Source organism: Anser anser (assembly GCF_964211835.1).
Source record: "Anser anser genome assembly, chromosome: Z".
Classification (NCBI taxonomy): domain Eukaryota; kingdom Metazoa; phylum Chordata; class Aves; order Anseriformes; family Anatidae; genus Anser; species Anser anser.
Window position 1 is genome coordinate 73,265,641 of NC_139723.1, and position 17,912 is coordinate 73,283,552.

General features: G+C 37.4%; 1 protein-coding gene across 1 annotated transcript in view; it reads left to right on the forward strand.

Annotated features, from left to right (window-relative positions):
- Window positions 1–14,642, forward strand: part of TTC33 (tetratricopeptide repeat domain 33) — a 52,295-nt gene extending 37,653 nt beyond the window's left edge. Inside the window, exons 3-4 of the mRNA XM_083818430.1 lie at window positions 1,933–2,064; window positions 11,798–14,642. Of these exons, the coding sequence (XP_083674556.1) occupies window positions 1,933–2,064; window positions 11,798–12,148 (483 nt within the window). The 3' untranslated portion in view covers window positions 12,149–14,642. The remainder of the gene's footprint in view (window positions 1–1,932; window positions 2,065–11,797) is intronic.
- Window positions 14,643–17,912: the final 3,270 nt, after the last annotated feature.

A 17,912-nucleotide genomic window follows, 5' to 3' on the forward strand; every position in this document is an offset into this window, starting at 1 on the left:
ACATTAGTTGTTCTTCCCTTGTCGACTGATGCAGTCACTCCATCATAGAAGGCCACCAGATTGATCAGGCATGATTTACCTTTGGTGAAGCCATGCTGCCTGTCCCAGATCACCTCTTTGTCCTGCATGTGCCTTGATACTGTGTCCAGGAGCATTCATTCAATGATCTTGCCAGGCGCAGAGATGAGAATGTTTATATTTATATTTATAATGATGTTTTGGAGTTGTTGCAGTAGGAAATACTTGTAAAAAGTACTGATTAGTCTGAGGTGGCATAAAATTGTTCAAGTAATGATATACTTGGATTTGTTTTCTCTTATGAGAATAAATACATTAAAGAGACGAATGTAAAAGCTAATTGAGGGGTGCAAAATTGTTTAATCTTGGTAGGATGTACACCTCTCCTCAGGTAACAGTTTGACTCAATTCATAGATCTGTTGCAGATTGGAGAAGCTGCACACAAAAAGCAGTTGAACTGAAAGTTTTAGAAAAATAAATAATATTCAGTACCAACTTTGCTGAGAAAGTACAGTTATTGGGAACTACTAAGAAAAAAGAGGGAGAAATGCCAGTGACATGACATACAGCTATGGAGTGTGTTTAAAGATTTTTAGGTACTTTAGATTCCAGTGTACAGTCTGTTAAATCAAATTAAAGCAAAAACATGCAATTACTCTCCAGAAAAAAATAATCTTACTAAAGCATCAGAGGTGTGGATCCAAAGGCTTTGTTGGAAGTTTTGCTTGCTGTGTTTCTTGTGTGCAGGGTTACTTTCTGAGGTAAAGCTCTCTTACTCTTCTACTCCAGTTACCCTTGTACTGTGCAAGTACTTTGTGAATTAAAGTTAATTAATTAATTAATTCAAGGTAATTGCATTTGAATCTTCCTTTATGCTACACTCATATTTGTCTGTTTAATATATCGTGGGGCTGTAAGGTTAAATAAATGTGTTTTACTCTTCAGCAGCAGTGAGAATGTATTCTGATATTATTTGTCATGCTTCTGGGTTGACCAGTTGGGAAGAAAGTGGTTGCCCACACATGAGTCTTACTTGTGTGGTTCACTTTTTCATCATACTGTTGGAATGCAGTTGTCATTTGTTTCTTACACTGTTATCTATCACCATAGCATGCGGGTGTCTGAAATCATGATCTCAGAGTGATGCAGGTCTTCAGGTAACATGCCAGTCTCATGGAGGTCTTGGAAAAATAAAGCAAGCTTTGAGACATGATATGTGCTGTTAGCTATGATTTATAGGCTTAGTTATGGAGATTCAATGCAAGGGATAGAATGCTTTGGTAACAGGCTAACACTAACCTGTAGTGTTTGTTGAGTAAATGAGATTTCCAGATTCAGAAACCACCGTTTTACATTTTTTATGTAGATTACTTCCTATACAAGTAAAGCATTCTACAATAGCAAAGACTTCTCTTGAAATCATCATTTTTACAGTTGTTTTCAAGCTGAATTACAAGGGTTATTGCTATAATTGTATCACATGCACTGTAACTATGTAGGGTAAATTTTGGTTTTCTATTAAAAAAAAAACACATGGGCATTTTGCAACAGCACTTGCTTATGTATTGTGATTAATTCTCAGTGTTACTCTTTCTGTGTAATATCACAGTTCTGTTAGTCTTCTACAGAATGTAGGATATGTAGGGCAGAGGGAGAGACACGGATGCCTTCACTAGGAGAGTTGCGTAAATTGTTCAGATAAATCATCCTGTAGCACGCCTATTTCTCTCCGTGAGTTACGGGGCGGCACTGGGTGACTCTTAGATTAGGCAACTGACTTGTAAACTATAAAAACCGAGGTGAGACAAACCTGTCCTTATTATTGAAACAAGGGTGATTGCTTGTGTAATCCCAGAAAATTTAATTCCGTTTTCAGTTTGTTTATTCTTATTCCTCTTATTTTTCTGCCATAGGTCCTGATGTCATTACATGAAATGTTTCCAGCAGTGCATGCAGCAGAAATGGCTGTTCAGAGAAACCCACGTTCCTGGGATGCCTGGCAGACTTTGGGACGTGCCCAGCTTGGATTAGGAGAGATAGCATTGGTAGGAAAATTGACAACATTGATATGCTAAAATTATAAACTGCATCTTCTGACTTGTGCATGAGAGAATGAAAGTACAGAAATATCCAAGGTAGCTCAATATCTATAAATAACCTGAAAATAGGCAAGGAAAGAGGTTCTTGCTATTAATTGCCAGTATGTCCTCTACTTGGTTGTTTTTCACAAGTGCTTTCTTTGTGGTTATGTCACTGGGCTTGTGCAAGACTTGTCTAGCTCAAAGCCTTTTGTGTAACATGCTGTGTTTGAGTGATGGCTTTATGTAACAATATGTTGACATAACTGCACATACTACATTCTGGGTGCTGTACCGCTACAGTGCTTAAAGCTGAAGGTCCTGTGAAGTGCCAGGTGATAACCCAGCCTCACCTTTGTACATGGCTGTTAACAGACGTCTAGCATCTTTTTTGTTTTTCCTGTCTCCTACTTTCCAGCTTCAGGTGCAGCAAATCGTATATGCACCTACACGCTTCCCTGTGGCTTCTTGACTCCAAATGGTGGGTGAAGTTGATTCTCTTGCTAAAAAGAGAGTAAAAAGATTGGGTGCTCTGCAGTAGCTCAAGTGCAACTTTTTTGTAGCTCCAGCTGTACTGTCCCATCCTACTGTCTTGGCCACATTGTGACCAGATGACTCATCCCACACATCAAATCACCCACTGTTTACAGGTTATAATGGAATAATTTTCTGAGTGTTAAAGTGTGGAAACATAGCAAGTGAACCTTTAAATTCCGATACATTCAGAAAAGTCCATTTGAAAAATAACTTGTCACGAGCTCTTAGATTAAAAAAAAGAAAAAAAAAGATACTGGCTTGATTTTAGTTCTAATGCAAAGTAGCTTTATGTTGGTTTGGTAGAAATAAAGAATTTGTTGTTAGTTAGAGTATTTCTGGAAAGTTAAAGTGTTTGGGCTGAAAAATTTTCAAGAATAAATTTTTTTTTTTTGAGTGAGGCTAATGAATCATGCATAAACTTTTTTTTTTTTTTTTAATACAGTAAGGAGCAATATTAAAAAAAAAAAAAGCAGTCCCAAAATGTGAGAATAACATAAGGCGAAATCTGAGCATTGCAGATGTGTTTGTAGTGTGCTCCTTTATATTGTCACACTATGATAATATGAAATATTTAGTATAAATCCATACATACCTGCATCACATCAAATAACTGGTGACATTTTGTTGTTTTTGTGTTCTAGAAGGTAAGGGCAGATGGTCTGTCATGTCTGGATCAACGATCCATAAATCCTTCTTTTTTCCTTAAGTGCTTCAAATTGTCTCTGTAAATTATGTCTGAGATTTTAAATACATTTAAATACATTATAAATCCTTTTTTTTTTTCCTTAAGTGACTGAAATTGTCACTGTAAATTATGTCTGAGATTTTAAATACATTAGTCTCAGGAAATTCCAAGTTATTTCCTGCAAGGTAACCGATGCTTCTTATTCTATAAAAAATGTTACAATCACAGTAATGAAAATTATAGGTACTGATTTACCCTTATTAGTTATACCACCAGTTCTGCTCACCAGGTCCTGTAAGCTTCATCTGCATTAACTAGGCACATCATGCCAACAGGAGTGGGTATCTCAAGTTAATAGTGTTGGGGACTTACCCACACAGTGTTCATTTTGCTGTAGTTCAGACTAGCTCTGTTTGGAGCTTCAGGTGCTGTCCTGGAATACGAGTTTAATCTCAAAGGAATCCAGTTTATGTTGTCTGAGACTACTCTACAGTGCAAGCCAAATCGTTTTCAGTGGGAACAATCAGAGATTTGCATCAAAGCACATTATGGATCTGAAACAAAACACTTCTGTAGATACACCTGTAGTTATGTTATGTTGACCTTACTGTCTGAGAAGAGAGAAACAGGTTATGGGGGTTAATCACTGGGTAGGTTTTGCTCTCTGAATGCTTTTGTCTCTCTGTTTTCCAAGCAGGGATCCCAGAGGAGGGTAAGCTCCCTCCCATTGGCTTCTCCAGTGCTCTGACATGGGATGTTTCTTCTTCTTTGCTTTTCTGTGTGCTTAAGGCATATTGAGTTGTCTTCTGATGAATGTGTTCTCATACAGAAAAGTGCTTTGGGAGGTATAATGCTCACTATTTTCAAGTGAATGAATTTTTAAGGAATCTTAAAAGATTCCTTAAGGAGTTTTAAAAGACTGGAGAAGCCTTAACAGGTTAAATGATTTTTCAACTAATGAGCCTGTGGAGGCTTCTTGAACTAGAGATCTATTGTAATTATACTCTTCCCATTAGCTTTTCATGATTTTCTCATCTTTCACTGAATTATATTTTTTACAAAGAAAACCTAATAAAACATAAACGTCATCACTTTTAGTAATGTTTGAGATGTGGGAATTATTGCCCTTCTACAGAGCAGCTTTACTGTTTCATTGTTTGAATTCTCTTCCCCCACCTCCCAACCCTCAATGTGTTTCTTTGCTACCCACATCCTGCCAAATGTTCTGTCGTAAACATTTTCATTACTTCACAACAAATGATGCACTTTTCTTAGGAAAAACAATTTATTGTATTTTGATCTTGTTTCCCCTGTCTAAAATACGGCTTCCAAACAAATCTAATCTATAATATGTGCTGCACAATATATTCATTTCTTTCAAGTGAAAAGAAGGATTTTTTGTCAAACTTGTGAAAAGAAACAGAATGAGATAAATTAGCCCCATTTTCATTAACTTTTACAAAAAGTATTTTGTTCTTTTTTCTGAATTTAGTAAGTAGGATAAGTCAATAGTAACAAATGCAAACAAGCAGAACTTAATTTCTGCAACTCAAGTAAGACGTAATTCCGTAAATTCTAGAAACCAATTTGTAAAAGCACACTTAAGAGTAAACTGCAACATGAATATAGAAACTGCAGAAATGTATTTTCAAGCTTGCAGTATTTCTTTAATTGTAAATGTTTTGCTTTTATAAGTGAGTTTTACTGTATTGGTGATGACAGTTTAAACAGTAGCAACTTCTTCATATCTTCATTAGAACAATCCTTCCCGTTAGAGAAAGTGAGACCCATGCTTTCATTGAAAAAAAAAAAAAAAAAGAAGAACAAAACCCGCCAAACAAATGACAACAACAAAGGCAGCATTAAGAAATGACCAACTGAAAGCAACTGAGTCTCCCACCTTGGAGATATTCAGAAGCTATCTGGACATGGTCTGCAGCAACCATTTGTGGGTGTCCCTGCTTGAGCAGGGTGTTGGACCAGGTGAATCCCGAGGTCATTGCCAGCCGCAACCATTCTGTGACATAAGTTTACCCCATTGTGAGCTGGGCACTCGTTTTCAAAGCTGTGATATTCATGATTGCGACGATGTGTAAATACGAACCAGCTGTGGGCACTTGCTGCTTGATGTGTAGAAGAATGCACTTTGCTGTGTTATTACTAAGTAGGTGGTGGTGTAAGAGTGAGACTGCATTCTGTAAAAGAAATCCAGGCTTGACAATATGAATCTTCAAATTGGGCTTTTCCTTTAATTTCTCCTGAAAGAAATAGTGTTGAGGTCTTTATGTAGTGATAACAGTTATGCAAAGAGGAATTATTATATTTTATTGGAATCTATTTGGGAATCAAAAGGAACATTAACAGAATGTCATGCCATTTATGTGTAGCCTTCATAAACTGATAGTTGGTCTTCCACTGAAATGCAAAAAAGCCTGTACTTCAGATTGTGTTCCTGCCACATTGAGGGGATAAACAACTCAGATTTTATTTTTATAGACTTATATGGGATTAAAATATTTAATTACACTGCTCTGATGATCTTCCTTCTAAGCCCAACACAATGTGTGGATGATTTTTGTAGTCAACTATTTATGCACATTGATGGCATATTTAACTTTATTATACTAATGTAGTCAGCACTTGCTATTCTTATGTGCATAAATGAAAATGAGAAGATCCAATTCAATTTTAAAAATAGTTACTTGGTTTATAATTTTGGCTTAGAATTTCTTGTTACTCCATTTGAAGTGTGAAACAAAAGCTCTGTCATTTATATATAAATATATATGTTTATATTTATATATATAAAGTGCCTATCACCGTATTGATAAACACTCTTTGGAACCACTCTGATGGCAGGGGTAAGAACAGGAGTTGGCCTGGTACTGCCTTCCTTATCAGGATTTGATAAAGGACATTTATTTAAAATAAAAAATCACAGGGCATGTTTTTGTCCTGCTCACTCCATCCTGAACTACATGCCAGGCACATACACATTCTAGCACATAGTATCTGGGAGGTATTAAACTAAAATTTGAGAGAAAATAAAACGCTTGGTCAAATAAAGGAGATTAGGTTCTCTTCAATAGCTTTGAACAGTCTAGTCAGGAATAGGTACCGCTTGGTGATGGAAGGTTCCCAACAGGTCCTGTGTCTGTCCTGTAGTCCCCAGCTCCTATAGTGTATTCTTTTTTTTTTTTTTAAACACTGTTGGAAGTCATAAATAAATTTTAGTATACCATCAAATATATGTATAATTTTAATGCATGAAAATGTCACCTACTCAGAGATTACTTTTATTTTCAGGAAGTAAAGCAGAAGAGCAAGCAAATTTCTGTAAGTTTTGAGTGTTCTTTCAGCTACATTTCTAGCAGATTTATAAGCATTCTTTAGAACATGTTCATGTAACAATTTTATCCGTATCATTTGGTAATAGAGAAGTCAAATATTTCAAGTTTTAGGATGGGATAGTTTTTTTTGTTCCCTTGATCAACCTGGATTATGCTTATGTATGCAGTAGAACATACTGTACAGATCTCTAAGGTAGAGCCAGCCTAAAACAATTACTTGTACAGAGCTTGCTGCAGTGTCTTCCAAGGATACTCACTGAGGGATGGCTAATGGCAGAGAGGTGATAAGGATTGTGAAGAAAGAAGGCCAGGAAGAAATGAGTTCCCCCAGGATATGGAGAACGCTGAGGTACTCAATGATTTTTTTGTCTCAGCCTTCACAAGCAAGAGCTCCAGCCTTTTAGCCCAAGCTCCAGAAAGCAAAGCCAGGGGCTGTGAGAATGAAGAGCTCTCCACTGTAGGAGATCATGTCTGAGACCAGTGAAAGAACCTAAAGGTGCACAAGTCCATGGGACCTGATGAGGTGCATTCATGGTCCTGAATGAACTGGCAAATGTAGATGCTAAACCACTATCCATCATACTGGAGAAGTCTTGGCAGTCCAGTAAAGTTCCCACTGACTGGAAGAGCAGAAACATAACCCCCACTTTTAAAGGAAAAAAGGAAGATCCAGGGAACTACAGGCCAGTCAGTCTCACCTCTGTGCCTGGCAAGATCATGGAGCAGATCCTCCTGGAAACTATGCAAAGGCACACAGAAAATGAGGTGACTGGTGACAGCCAACATGGCTTTTTAAGGACAGATTGTGCCTGACAAATCTGGTGGCCTTATATGATGCATAAGGACATGGACCTATTAGAGCAAGTCCAGAGGATGTCCTCAGAGATGATCAGAGGGCTGGAGCACCTTTCTTATGAAGACAGGCTGAGGGAGTTGGGGTTGTTCAGCCTGATGAAGGGAAGGCTCCGGGGAGACCTTATAGTGGCCTTCCAGTACCTAAAGGGGGCCTACAGGAAAGCTGGGGAGGGACTCTTTGAGTGCAGTGATAGGACACGGAGTAAACTAAAAGACTGTAGACTTAGATTAGGCAGTAGTAGGAAATTCTTTACTCAGAGGGTTGTGAGGCACTGCAACATGTTTCCCAGAGAAGCTGTGGATGTCCCATCCCTGGAAGTGCTCAAGGCCAGGTTGGATGGGACATTGGGCAACGTCGTCTAGAGGTAGGTGTCTCTGCCCATTGCAGGGGGTCTTTGAGGTCCCTTCCAACCCAAACCATTCTGTGATTCTATGAGTTGGTGCAAAGGAAGCTCAGGGAAGTGGGAGCACCTCACTGGAGCAAAAGAAAGTAGGACAGAAATGCCTGTGTCATTGTCAGATGAAGAATGAACATGCACACTGAAGAGAAACCCGAAGTGGACACTGTGACTGACAAACTTTCTATAACGCAAGTCTGTATGGAGACATGGGCTCAGGGCCGAAGAAACCGAAGAAGATTTTTCTACTAGTTGCCAGAGGCCGCTGTGTACTTGCTGTATTCTTGTGACTCTGGGGTAATGCATGTCAGGCTCACGTCCTGTGGCCTTTTGTGTCAGCCCTCAGATGCTGTGCCCCAGGGAGGATGTATGCTGAGTCACCCCTGGGGATGATGCATCCTAATCCACTCCGCATGAATACTCTGCAACGGAGAAGTTCAGCGTGGGAGAACTAAGCTACTGTTGCCTCAGACGTCTGGCAAATGGGAACGACTTTTACAGGTGTATAGCGTGGCCGAATTCCAGTATGTTTAATGCAAAAATCTTTCACATCTGGAAAATTTCCTATTATAACTCAAGTCATATTTCCACATGAAAACACTATACCTTCTGAATAAAATGGATTTATAAACTTAAGAACTGCAAAACATAAGGTGTTCATCTCGTTCTTGAATGCGGAAGAATTATTTTTGTTGGAAAGAAATTTTCAGTGAAAAAATGTCTATTGGAAAGAAGAAATAATCTGAACAGAAATCTTGTATAGGAAATTTTAGCCTATTTTAAATTAAAATAAAAGCATTTGCTATTCAGATTAAGTCAAAAAAATAATTAAACTAGAGTGAAAATATCTGGAAGAATTGGATTTCTTTGGGTTTAAAGAAGAGAAATATAAAGAGGAATTTGCTCAGTGTCTTTAAATATACTAAAGGTTTCTGCAAAAATGAGTTATGTTAACTGTGAATAGTACAAGAAATAACAGGCCTAAATTGCAATAAAACATGTTGGAAAAAAGTCCTTCTGTAAGGATCATCAAAAATGGAAAGAGATTACTTATAGGTGTATATACATCTCCACTGTTGGACAACTTTTAAAATAGGTCAGCTAGACTCCTGTCAGATGTAACATAAAAACCTACTGTAAGCCCTGGGGACAGGTGTGAACTGCATAATCTTTTGAGATGCTTCCTTACTTTTTCTTAAGGGGAAAGGTCACTGTATAGCAGCAATTACTAGGTCCATGTGATATAAAAGCATGTTACTAATGATTGTAGTCAGATCAAAACTGCATTTTACATTTAAAGACTCTGCATACCAGCAAGAGAGATTCTGCTCATGAGATGAATAACAGGATGATTGTTTGCAGTAGAAAACCCAATAGTATGACAAAATGGCAAATATTTAAAAAATACAAATTCTTCAGATTCTTAACTCAGCAAGCTAGAACGTCATGCAGTAGCTTTTATAGTACGCTTATTTGAAGAACCAAAACAAATGCACGAACCTCTACTGGGTTAAAATCACAACATCCTTAGATGCAAGGTCCCTGAGACCACAGCTGCCCATTAAAATGAAGCCAAAAATATCAAGTTTGTCTAGCACCATCACATTTTCCCATAAGGCCATAATTGGAGTAAGAGATTTACATCTCCATCAGCAGGAGATTTAACAGTAGCACTTCCTGAATTGACCCAAGTGAATGAGTGAATGACTTCAGTACAAGAGTAAAGAAAGATGCATCCCAATTTGCTTTCAGCAGCTGTTTGTCATGATTAAAGTTGTAAACAAGATGAGAAATAGGAATATAAATCAGTTTTGTACATTTTATCTGGCATATTCTAGATGGATGGATAGATTAACTGCCACCCGTGACAGTTTGGGGTATACTTACGGATTTCTGTCTTCCTGTTATTTTCAGTTCTTTTGTCTTAATAGAAATTGATGACTGTAGAAGCAAGTACAATAGCAACATGAGATTTTATGTGAATAATAATTTGGCATTTTTCAGTATTGTGTTGTAGCTTTAAAAGTAATCCCTCTGACCTTTTGCGCTACTTCAAATCTATATTATTTATAGCAATGTCATGTCCAATTTTTTTTTTCTAATGGATTTACAAAGAGGATTGTTTCATGCTGTATCATACAACTGTCAAGGCAGCTTCTCAGCCTATTAAATGTAGCTGTACATTGATCTGTATTTGATTACTGTGTTTAATGTTGTTTAATGTGCATGAACATAACTATATAGAAAGGTTTTAATTAAAGGGCTTCTTTCATGGAAGGTTTAAAGGCAGATGGTGTTTGTTTATATTTTGTGTTTAACAGAAATAAAAAAAAAAATAAAAGAGCATTTAGTGTTTACTTGTAGCTCATCTATCCCTGGAAATTAAAGGAAGCAAAGTTGAACAAAGTGACACTGTTCTGCAAGAATAAACTGTACTCCTCCTGTTTAAAGTCCAGCGTGCTCCTACACTTCAGATCTGGCTGTGGACCAATTGTAAAGTATTTCTTTTTCCTGGAACTGAAAGGCTGCCTATTACAACAGCAATAATGCTGATAGCATAATCAACATTACTTAAAATCTGCTTTGTATCTCTCATCTGTTGCTTCTGAGTTTACGTCATACAGAGTTGTATATTACTGTTTGCCAGAAGAAGGATGAATTGGCAGTTTCTGTTAATGCAGATGAAAAGCAGTGATTTTTCAGATTTATTTGCATTCTGTGAGTATTTATAAATTATGAAAGAATACATCATTTGATGATTGTTCATGTCTTTAAAGTCTTTATATGCAAGTTACTGGAACTTTTCCCGAATACTATTCAGCAGTATTATCCCCGATTTTCTACCCCATGGGAAGGCTTCTGTGCATCGTCATGCAAGAATTTCATCATTCAGGTGGCCGCTATCATAACTGACCATAAAATTGTAAATGTGAAATAGTTATGTGCCTGTGTGTACATACCTGTAAATCAGAGTAGATAAAGTTAGTCTTGACCTTTCCACTGTTAATATAACTATAAATCCAATACAGTTTTAATTTTTGTTATGGCATTTTTCCAATGTTGTAGCAATTTCTTCTTATTGCTGATTATCACATCTACTGGATTAGACAGATTTTTTATATTTAGCAATGTCTGTGCTGGGTATTTGTGTTTGCCAAACTTCTCACAATTGAGCTTAAAGAAAAGACAAAAAATGTCAACTATGCTTAATTAATTTTATTAATATTACATGGTTTATAAGATTAGAGGATTTCTTTCTTAGAGCAGCTCTCTAAATTGGAAGCTCATTTGTGTACTTTTGCCTGATTCAGCAAGTGTGTTTGCAACCAATTTGCTTAGCTGACCTGGTACAGAGACTTCTTATCATGAGGGTAGGATTACTGTAGTATTAGGTCTGCATATGAAATGACTATGTGCTAATTTAAAAGGAGCGATGTTAGTGATGCTTCAAATCCCATTCATTCCTTTTCTGTATTTGTTTAAACTCTTTACACTTGCCTTCCCATACATCTGATGTCAGGAGAAAAGTGGGATAGAAAGCCATCAAAACAAAAATGATTTGGCTTTTAGCCTTTTAATTACAGTATTATTTTTGACATGTGAACTCTTATTTGTTGTGCCTTTGTTGCCAGGTACCTGATCTGTTCATGCATTCTTGGTGCTTTCAGACACTTGCATGCAGTGTTATCCGGGGGTAATGCTATTACTGAACTTTGAGCTGAGGAAGGATGTTCTATTAAAGACAGATTGGAGTGAAATTATTTTTGTCTTTGCTTGAACAATACGCTTTTTTTTTTTTTTTTGTCAATTTCTGCGATGAAATGTGTAGGCATTAAAGTTGCCAATCTGTGTTTTTCTCCCTATTCTGTTTGTAGGCAATTCGGAGTTTTCAGGTATCCTTACACATCTTTCCAATGAACCCTGAAGTATGGAAGGAGGACCTTTCGTGGGCAAGAAAACTGTATGAACAGCAGAAGGCAACAAAGACTGAGACAGTGCAAGCACTGGCCAAAGGAGAAGAGATGGCACAAGCATCAATCCCAGACTATGACTTTGAAAGCGATGAAATTGTGGCGGTATGTGCTGCCATTGCAGAGAAGGAGAAAGCTCTTTCAGCAGCTAAAACTGTAGTGATTGTGTCTGCTTCAGGCACAGTAGAAACTGTTACTGAGAAGGAGAATTGCACTGCAACTCCTGATGAAACCCTTTTTATCAGAGCCCGATAGGGCCACCCTATGTCTTGTCAGTACTGTTTCAAGAACTAGCGTTATTTATTGCATTGGGTTTCTTTTGTTTTTTAAGCAGTGGGAGAGCCTGCACAATAAAAGGATTGAAATTATTTTTCTTTTGTAAAGTGAAAAAACAATAACCTGAGTTGTACTTCAATCCATATTTTTGGAGAAGAAAGCCAAGACTTGATTTTGAAAATCTCATGAACAAATGTAATGTTAAAATGCTTAACTACATTCTAGCAACTGCGTTCTTCTTACTGTATTCCATAGTTTTACAGGTTAATGTCTATGTTTTCTGAGTAATTAATGAACTCTTATTTAAAATGCAAAAGGAAAAGAGATTTTAAACAAAACATATTTCAATCCTTAATCATTAGCATTATTTGTCCTAGAGCTAGTGTGACCTGTTCTCTGTTATCAGAAGTCTTTATTTTCATCAAGATTAATTTTTCTATGGTGAAGTTTTCTGTGAAGCAGAGATAGATTTTCATTTTGTGTGTTGGTGTGTGATAGCCCTGGGATCTGATCTGTACTCAGCGTAATCAGTAGAAACTTTCTTGTTGCCTTCATAGGTGAATGGTTAAATACTTTATATATATAAATACTTTCTGATTAGATGAAAGGCCATGCTATACCAAACAAGCACCTGAATGCTTAGTTGTTATTAAATGTTTCACCAGAAGAAAGAACATTCAGCGGAGACTGAAGCTGGCCTTCCCTTAAGTGCTATACTACAATATATACTATACACCACTGAAAGTAAAATGGTGGGAGTTGGACATTGTTACATCTGAAGGCTAGTGTATTACATTTAGCCTTTTTTTTTGTCCTAGTAAGGCTAATCTGATAAGGGAATCAATTTGCTTTTCATAATTCTTGTGAATTTAAAGTGTGCTCTCAGTGAACCAGTTGCTCAGGACAGCATTGCCCAAGTCTCCCTTTTTGTATTCTTTGTGGATTTTAGATGCTGTGGTGGTTATGGGTATTCATACTGTGAGAGACTTGAGAGACTTGTTTGCCTGGTCTTCATCTTTCTTTAGGGGAAGGTGGCTGTTGGTTCCTCACATGGACAGTTAAAAGAAACAAAATCAACCTATTTCTCTTATGTGCTCCGTGTTAAGACTACTCTCTTTTCATTCTCAGGGGAGACATGACAGAGACGATAGGTTCCTAACTGGACTGGAAAAAACAGTTTAGTGTGGAACTCTCAGAGAATTCAGGATTGGGAACATATCATTTCCACTTAATTTTTATAATATTTTGCATAAAAAAAAAAAATTTCAAATAAGAGGTTTGTAGCCAGGTGAAACCTTTTGAAATCTTTGCATTTGTAATACTTGATTTCTATTTTCAAAATAACACATTTTTAAAGGCAATAACATCCTTTTTGCTCAAGAAGCATAGTGTTTTTTGAAATAGAAAGTGTATTGTAGAAAAATCACTTCTCTCAGAGCATAGTACAGTTGAATATTGTTAATTCTTAAGAGGGCATTTACAGTTGTTGCAGAAATTAATTGTCCTTTTCAAAGACTTAATTGCCATGTTGGTCTTACATGACTAAGCGTTCATTAATTTTTGCAAACGTGAATTTTTAGATCAGTGTGCATGCACACACACATATAATCATCACTTTTCAACATCTAATTATCCAAAACAATTACTATTAATTTTATAAAAAATGTAAAACATCACCAAGATATATTTTTATTTGTTCATTCAGTTCTGAAATAGATTCATAAGTGCTTATTGAATAGGCATTTGATTAGATACGGTTTCATTCAAGTTTAAAGTCATGTTTTTTGAAGAACTTCTTCATCTTGTTTTTTCATAACAAATAATATAACCTGTTCAGACATAGGAATAGTTAGCGTGAGAAAGATTTTGACATTTCTTCAAAGAAGAGACGTTCTCTGTCTAGAAAAGGAAGTGTGCAAGAAGCTGTAAGGTGTTTTCTGTTTCCTGTTTTGAAGGAGCTCAGCTATAATCAAACACATCTTTCCTTTCTTTGCCTTTTGTGCTTGTGTCAGTGTTGTGTATTTACTCATATGGGAAGGACTGCCTCCCTGCTTTCAGAGGTCAGTGTTATCAGTGTATCTGTTTCCACTGAAATGCTTTGCAAAAGTGCTATTAACTTCAGCACTGTTGAGCAAAGTTAGAGGGGTGTTCATCTACACCATCAGGCTCAACAGTTGTGCTGGGTTTGAAGGGTTGTCGTTCCCATCTCCAGCAGTAAATGTGATTTTCCTTCTGATGATATTAGGTTATGAATTCTAGTTATTGTCGTGATAGTGACATCTTGAAACAGGGAGCCGAAAAGTTCTTGTGACCATCTTATTCTCAAACTGGAATGAAGCTTGACAATTGGTGATTGCAACATCTGTGTTTTTTGTTTTGTTTTGGTTTGTTTTTTTGTACAGCATGCCATGTTTTGCATGTATAGGATTTCCTGGATCTGTTTGAATAAAATACTGACTTCTCTGCTGTTTAATGATGCCTGTTTATTCTTTTGGTTTTAAAAAGAAAAAGGGTTAACATTGACCACTTTAGGATGTTACTGAATTAATTAGTTGGCTTCTTCTGTCTCTGCAGAACATGTTAATTAGTTGTGGTGGAAAATAAAACATAACTGTCTGGATAAAAATTGTTAATAAAGGGTAGTTGTCAGCTGTTTTGAATCTCTCAGGAGTATCCAAATGAGAGGGATCTAAAGGAGAAAGCCTTTGTTATTAAAAATGAAGTACTAGTGAAGTACACTGCCACTTTGCCAGCAGGGATTTATTTATATATTTATTGTTCATCATCATCACTAGCAGCCAGTGGCTGCACTAGCTTCTCTGTCTTTGTCTTTCGTATGAATTGAATATGAAAATGCTGAAGTGTTACAATGTAGTTAAAGAGGAAATCTCAGTGGCAACAGTAGTTTAGCTGGGATTCATTTTTGCTTAATTTATTATATACAGCTAAACATTTAAATCTGTTCTTTTTTTTTTTCTTTTTTTTTCTGTTTGAATCTTTTTATATCCAGTGGAAAGAAATACACAGCCTTAGAGGGCCATTCATATGCCTCGTGCTAGATAAGTATCTTTGAATTAGATGAATCAGCCTCCCAAGGTGCTTAATTATTTCCATTGACTACAAGGGAAGCCTAAGTTGACTGGCAGTTAACTTCAAATGCTGAAATAGAGTAGATGAATTCCACCCGTACAGACTGAGATAAACATCTTTGAAAAATTAAACATAGATTATAGTGAGAGAGAACAAATGCTTTCTGACAATACTGGAAGATAAAGTATGGATCAGATAACTGTGACTCGGATTTAATAATATGAGATTGGATTTTAAAAATAGTTATGGAAGGCAAAACAATTTTTTTTCCTCTAGTCTTCTAATTTCTAAGATTTCTTTGAGTAACTGTTGATATTTGGAATCAAGATGAGAAAGGTAGCATTGAAAACTTATCTGGCTACATGTGGTAAGTGCTCCCCAGATCATAAAACCAATGGAAAGAAAGTAAAAGCTTGTGTTGAAGGTTGGTGCTCTCTTAGTTTATTTCTAGGTCATACAACAGCTATGAAATTATAGTAAGGTAAGAGGACTGAGGTTCAGGAAAGCAGAAGCATGTGGTCTTGGCTTATTGTCAGATTGCAGATAAAGCATTTTATTGTAGGTTGGTGTCATGTTGATAGTTATGTTCTCAAGTGGGGAGTCCTTGGTATTTTCACAGAGAACAAGTTTAGAAGCAAAATAAGCTTATGAGCATGGATTACTGCTGGATCCTGACAGATGTGCTGTCCTGGTTTTGAGGGCTGGCTTTCTAAGAGCAGCAACTCTAGGAACTCTACGAATTGTAGAGGGTAAATAATCAAGGGGAAATATTGGAGGTAGAGAATGAATCGAGTATTTGGGTTCAGAAAGGAGGGGATTTAGACTTGGATTCCAGATCTCATCAAGCTGACAGGTCTAGAACGGGACCGAGCAGTGGAACGGTCTGTCGGTGTTTAGTAGCTTGAAAAGTAAGTAAATCTGCCGTAAGTAACACAGATTTGCCATTGTTTTGCAGCAGAATACAGAGTAAAAAGCTTTGTAGGAGACTTCTTGTTTAGGATGATGGGTGGTACCATTTGAAGATAGTGGATTACGTTGCATTGCTATTAGTGCTTTGGCATTGCACCTGTAGCACTGATTTGGGTTAGGTAACACTTGTGTTGTAGACAGCAGAGATGTATAAGCAGCGCTACAGGCTTGGGGGAGAGTGGCTCGAAAACTGTAAAGAAGAAAAGACCAACTGTAATGCTAACGTATTATTACCAGAGATTGAAATTAATTTTCATAGAAACCTGTCTCTTATAAGTACTGACTTTCCTCTACCTGTGGTGGGTAGGTTCTCCACACCTCGCCATAGGACAGGGGCTTAACTTGAGTTTGGGACAAGGGTTTGGGGAGTGGTACAGGTGTGGGAGATGTAGCAGAACTTGTGGATGGAAAGGGTTCTGTGAAGTTGCGGTTGGGGGCGTGTGGGCAGAGGCAGGCTGTTGGAAGTGAGGGTGCAGGACCACTGGTGATGGGACCAACAGGGTGGAGTCAGGGAGATACAAATTGTGTATGTTTTTGAACTGGGAATTAATGCATTTTCTGTGAACACATAGAGGACAGGAAAGCGGATACATATGTGAAGATGGACTGTATCACAGGGTATGTGGGTTGCCAGGGGTGAGGAGTGGAAGGGAACTACCGTGTATGAGAAAGGAAGCCCTTTCAAACATCTGAAAACTACTCCTAATACCTAGCAGGAAAATAACTTTTTTTTTTTTTAATATATATTTAACTTGCGTGGTGCAAATTAATCTCTACAAACTTAGAGCTTTATTTATATTTTGCTAGACTTAACCTAAGGGAAGCCAAGGAAGAGAATTCAGTAACGTGTCCATTGTTCAGCCTGGAGGCAGAATGGAGCAGGGTTCCAAAGCTGATCAGCACTCTCAGGTATGAGGAGAGAGACGTTGGTGGTCTGTCACCCTAAACACAGGCACACTTGCCTGGTTCTTTTAGCCAGGCTGCTTCTGAACATCCTCGTTTGCAGCTAAGTGGTAGATGGACTCCTATTTTGTTTTCATGCACTGCCATTGAGTTCTCATAGACAGTTCCAGTATTGCTCATGAGACTTTTGAATCTGTAGGTTGATTGTGAATTCTTGAGTTCATTACTGAGGAAATTAGTGCTGATTTTGTTGTGTGCCTGTGAGTCCAGTCCACTACTGATACACCAGCAGTACTATGGAAGGAGGAAGACTTCAGGCTTATTTGAGTTTGCTAAGGGAAGGTTAGCTGCTTACAATGGTCTATTCCTGCTTAAAAGTCTTCCAGAACACATGCATTTTCCATCAATAATGCATAGGCCTTATAAAAATACTGGACTCTTACACACCGGTGATATTTCCTTCTGTCATTGCATCCAGCACCAATAATTCATTCTGCTGTTTTGTTCCAGCTGTGAAGGTGTGGCTCAGTATTCTTATAGGTTGCACAGTTGCAGGTGGTGGTCCCACCTTCCTGCTCTGTCAGGTACTGCTTCCTATCTTAGGCAGTACTAGTGTGTTCTGTTTGTTGGTCACTAGTAAGCAACAGACCATGGTTAAGTGATTCAATTGCAAAGAACTCGGGCAGATCTTTATCTGTAGCTCCAGCAGGAGCTTGAGTAATACTGTTCTCCAACTTAACCAGTGCAATATTGGCTTCTGCTGCAAATATTTGTGCACAGA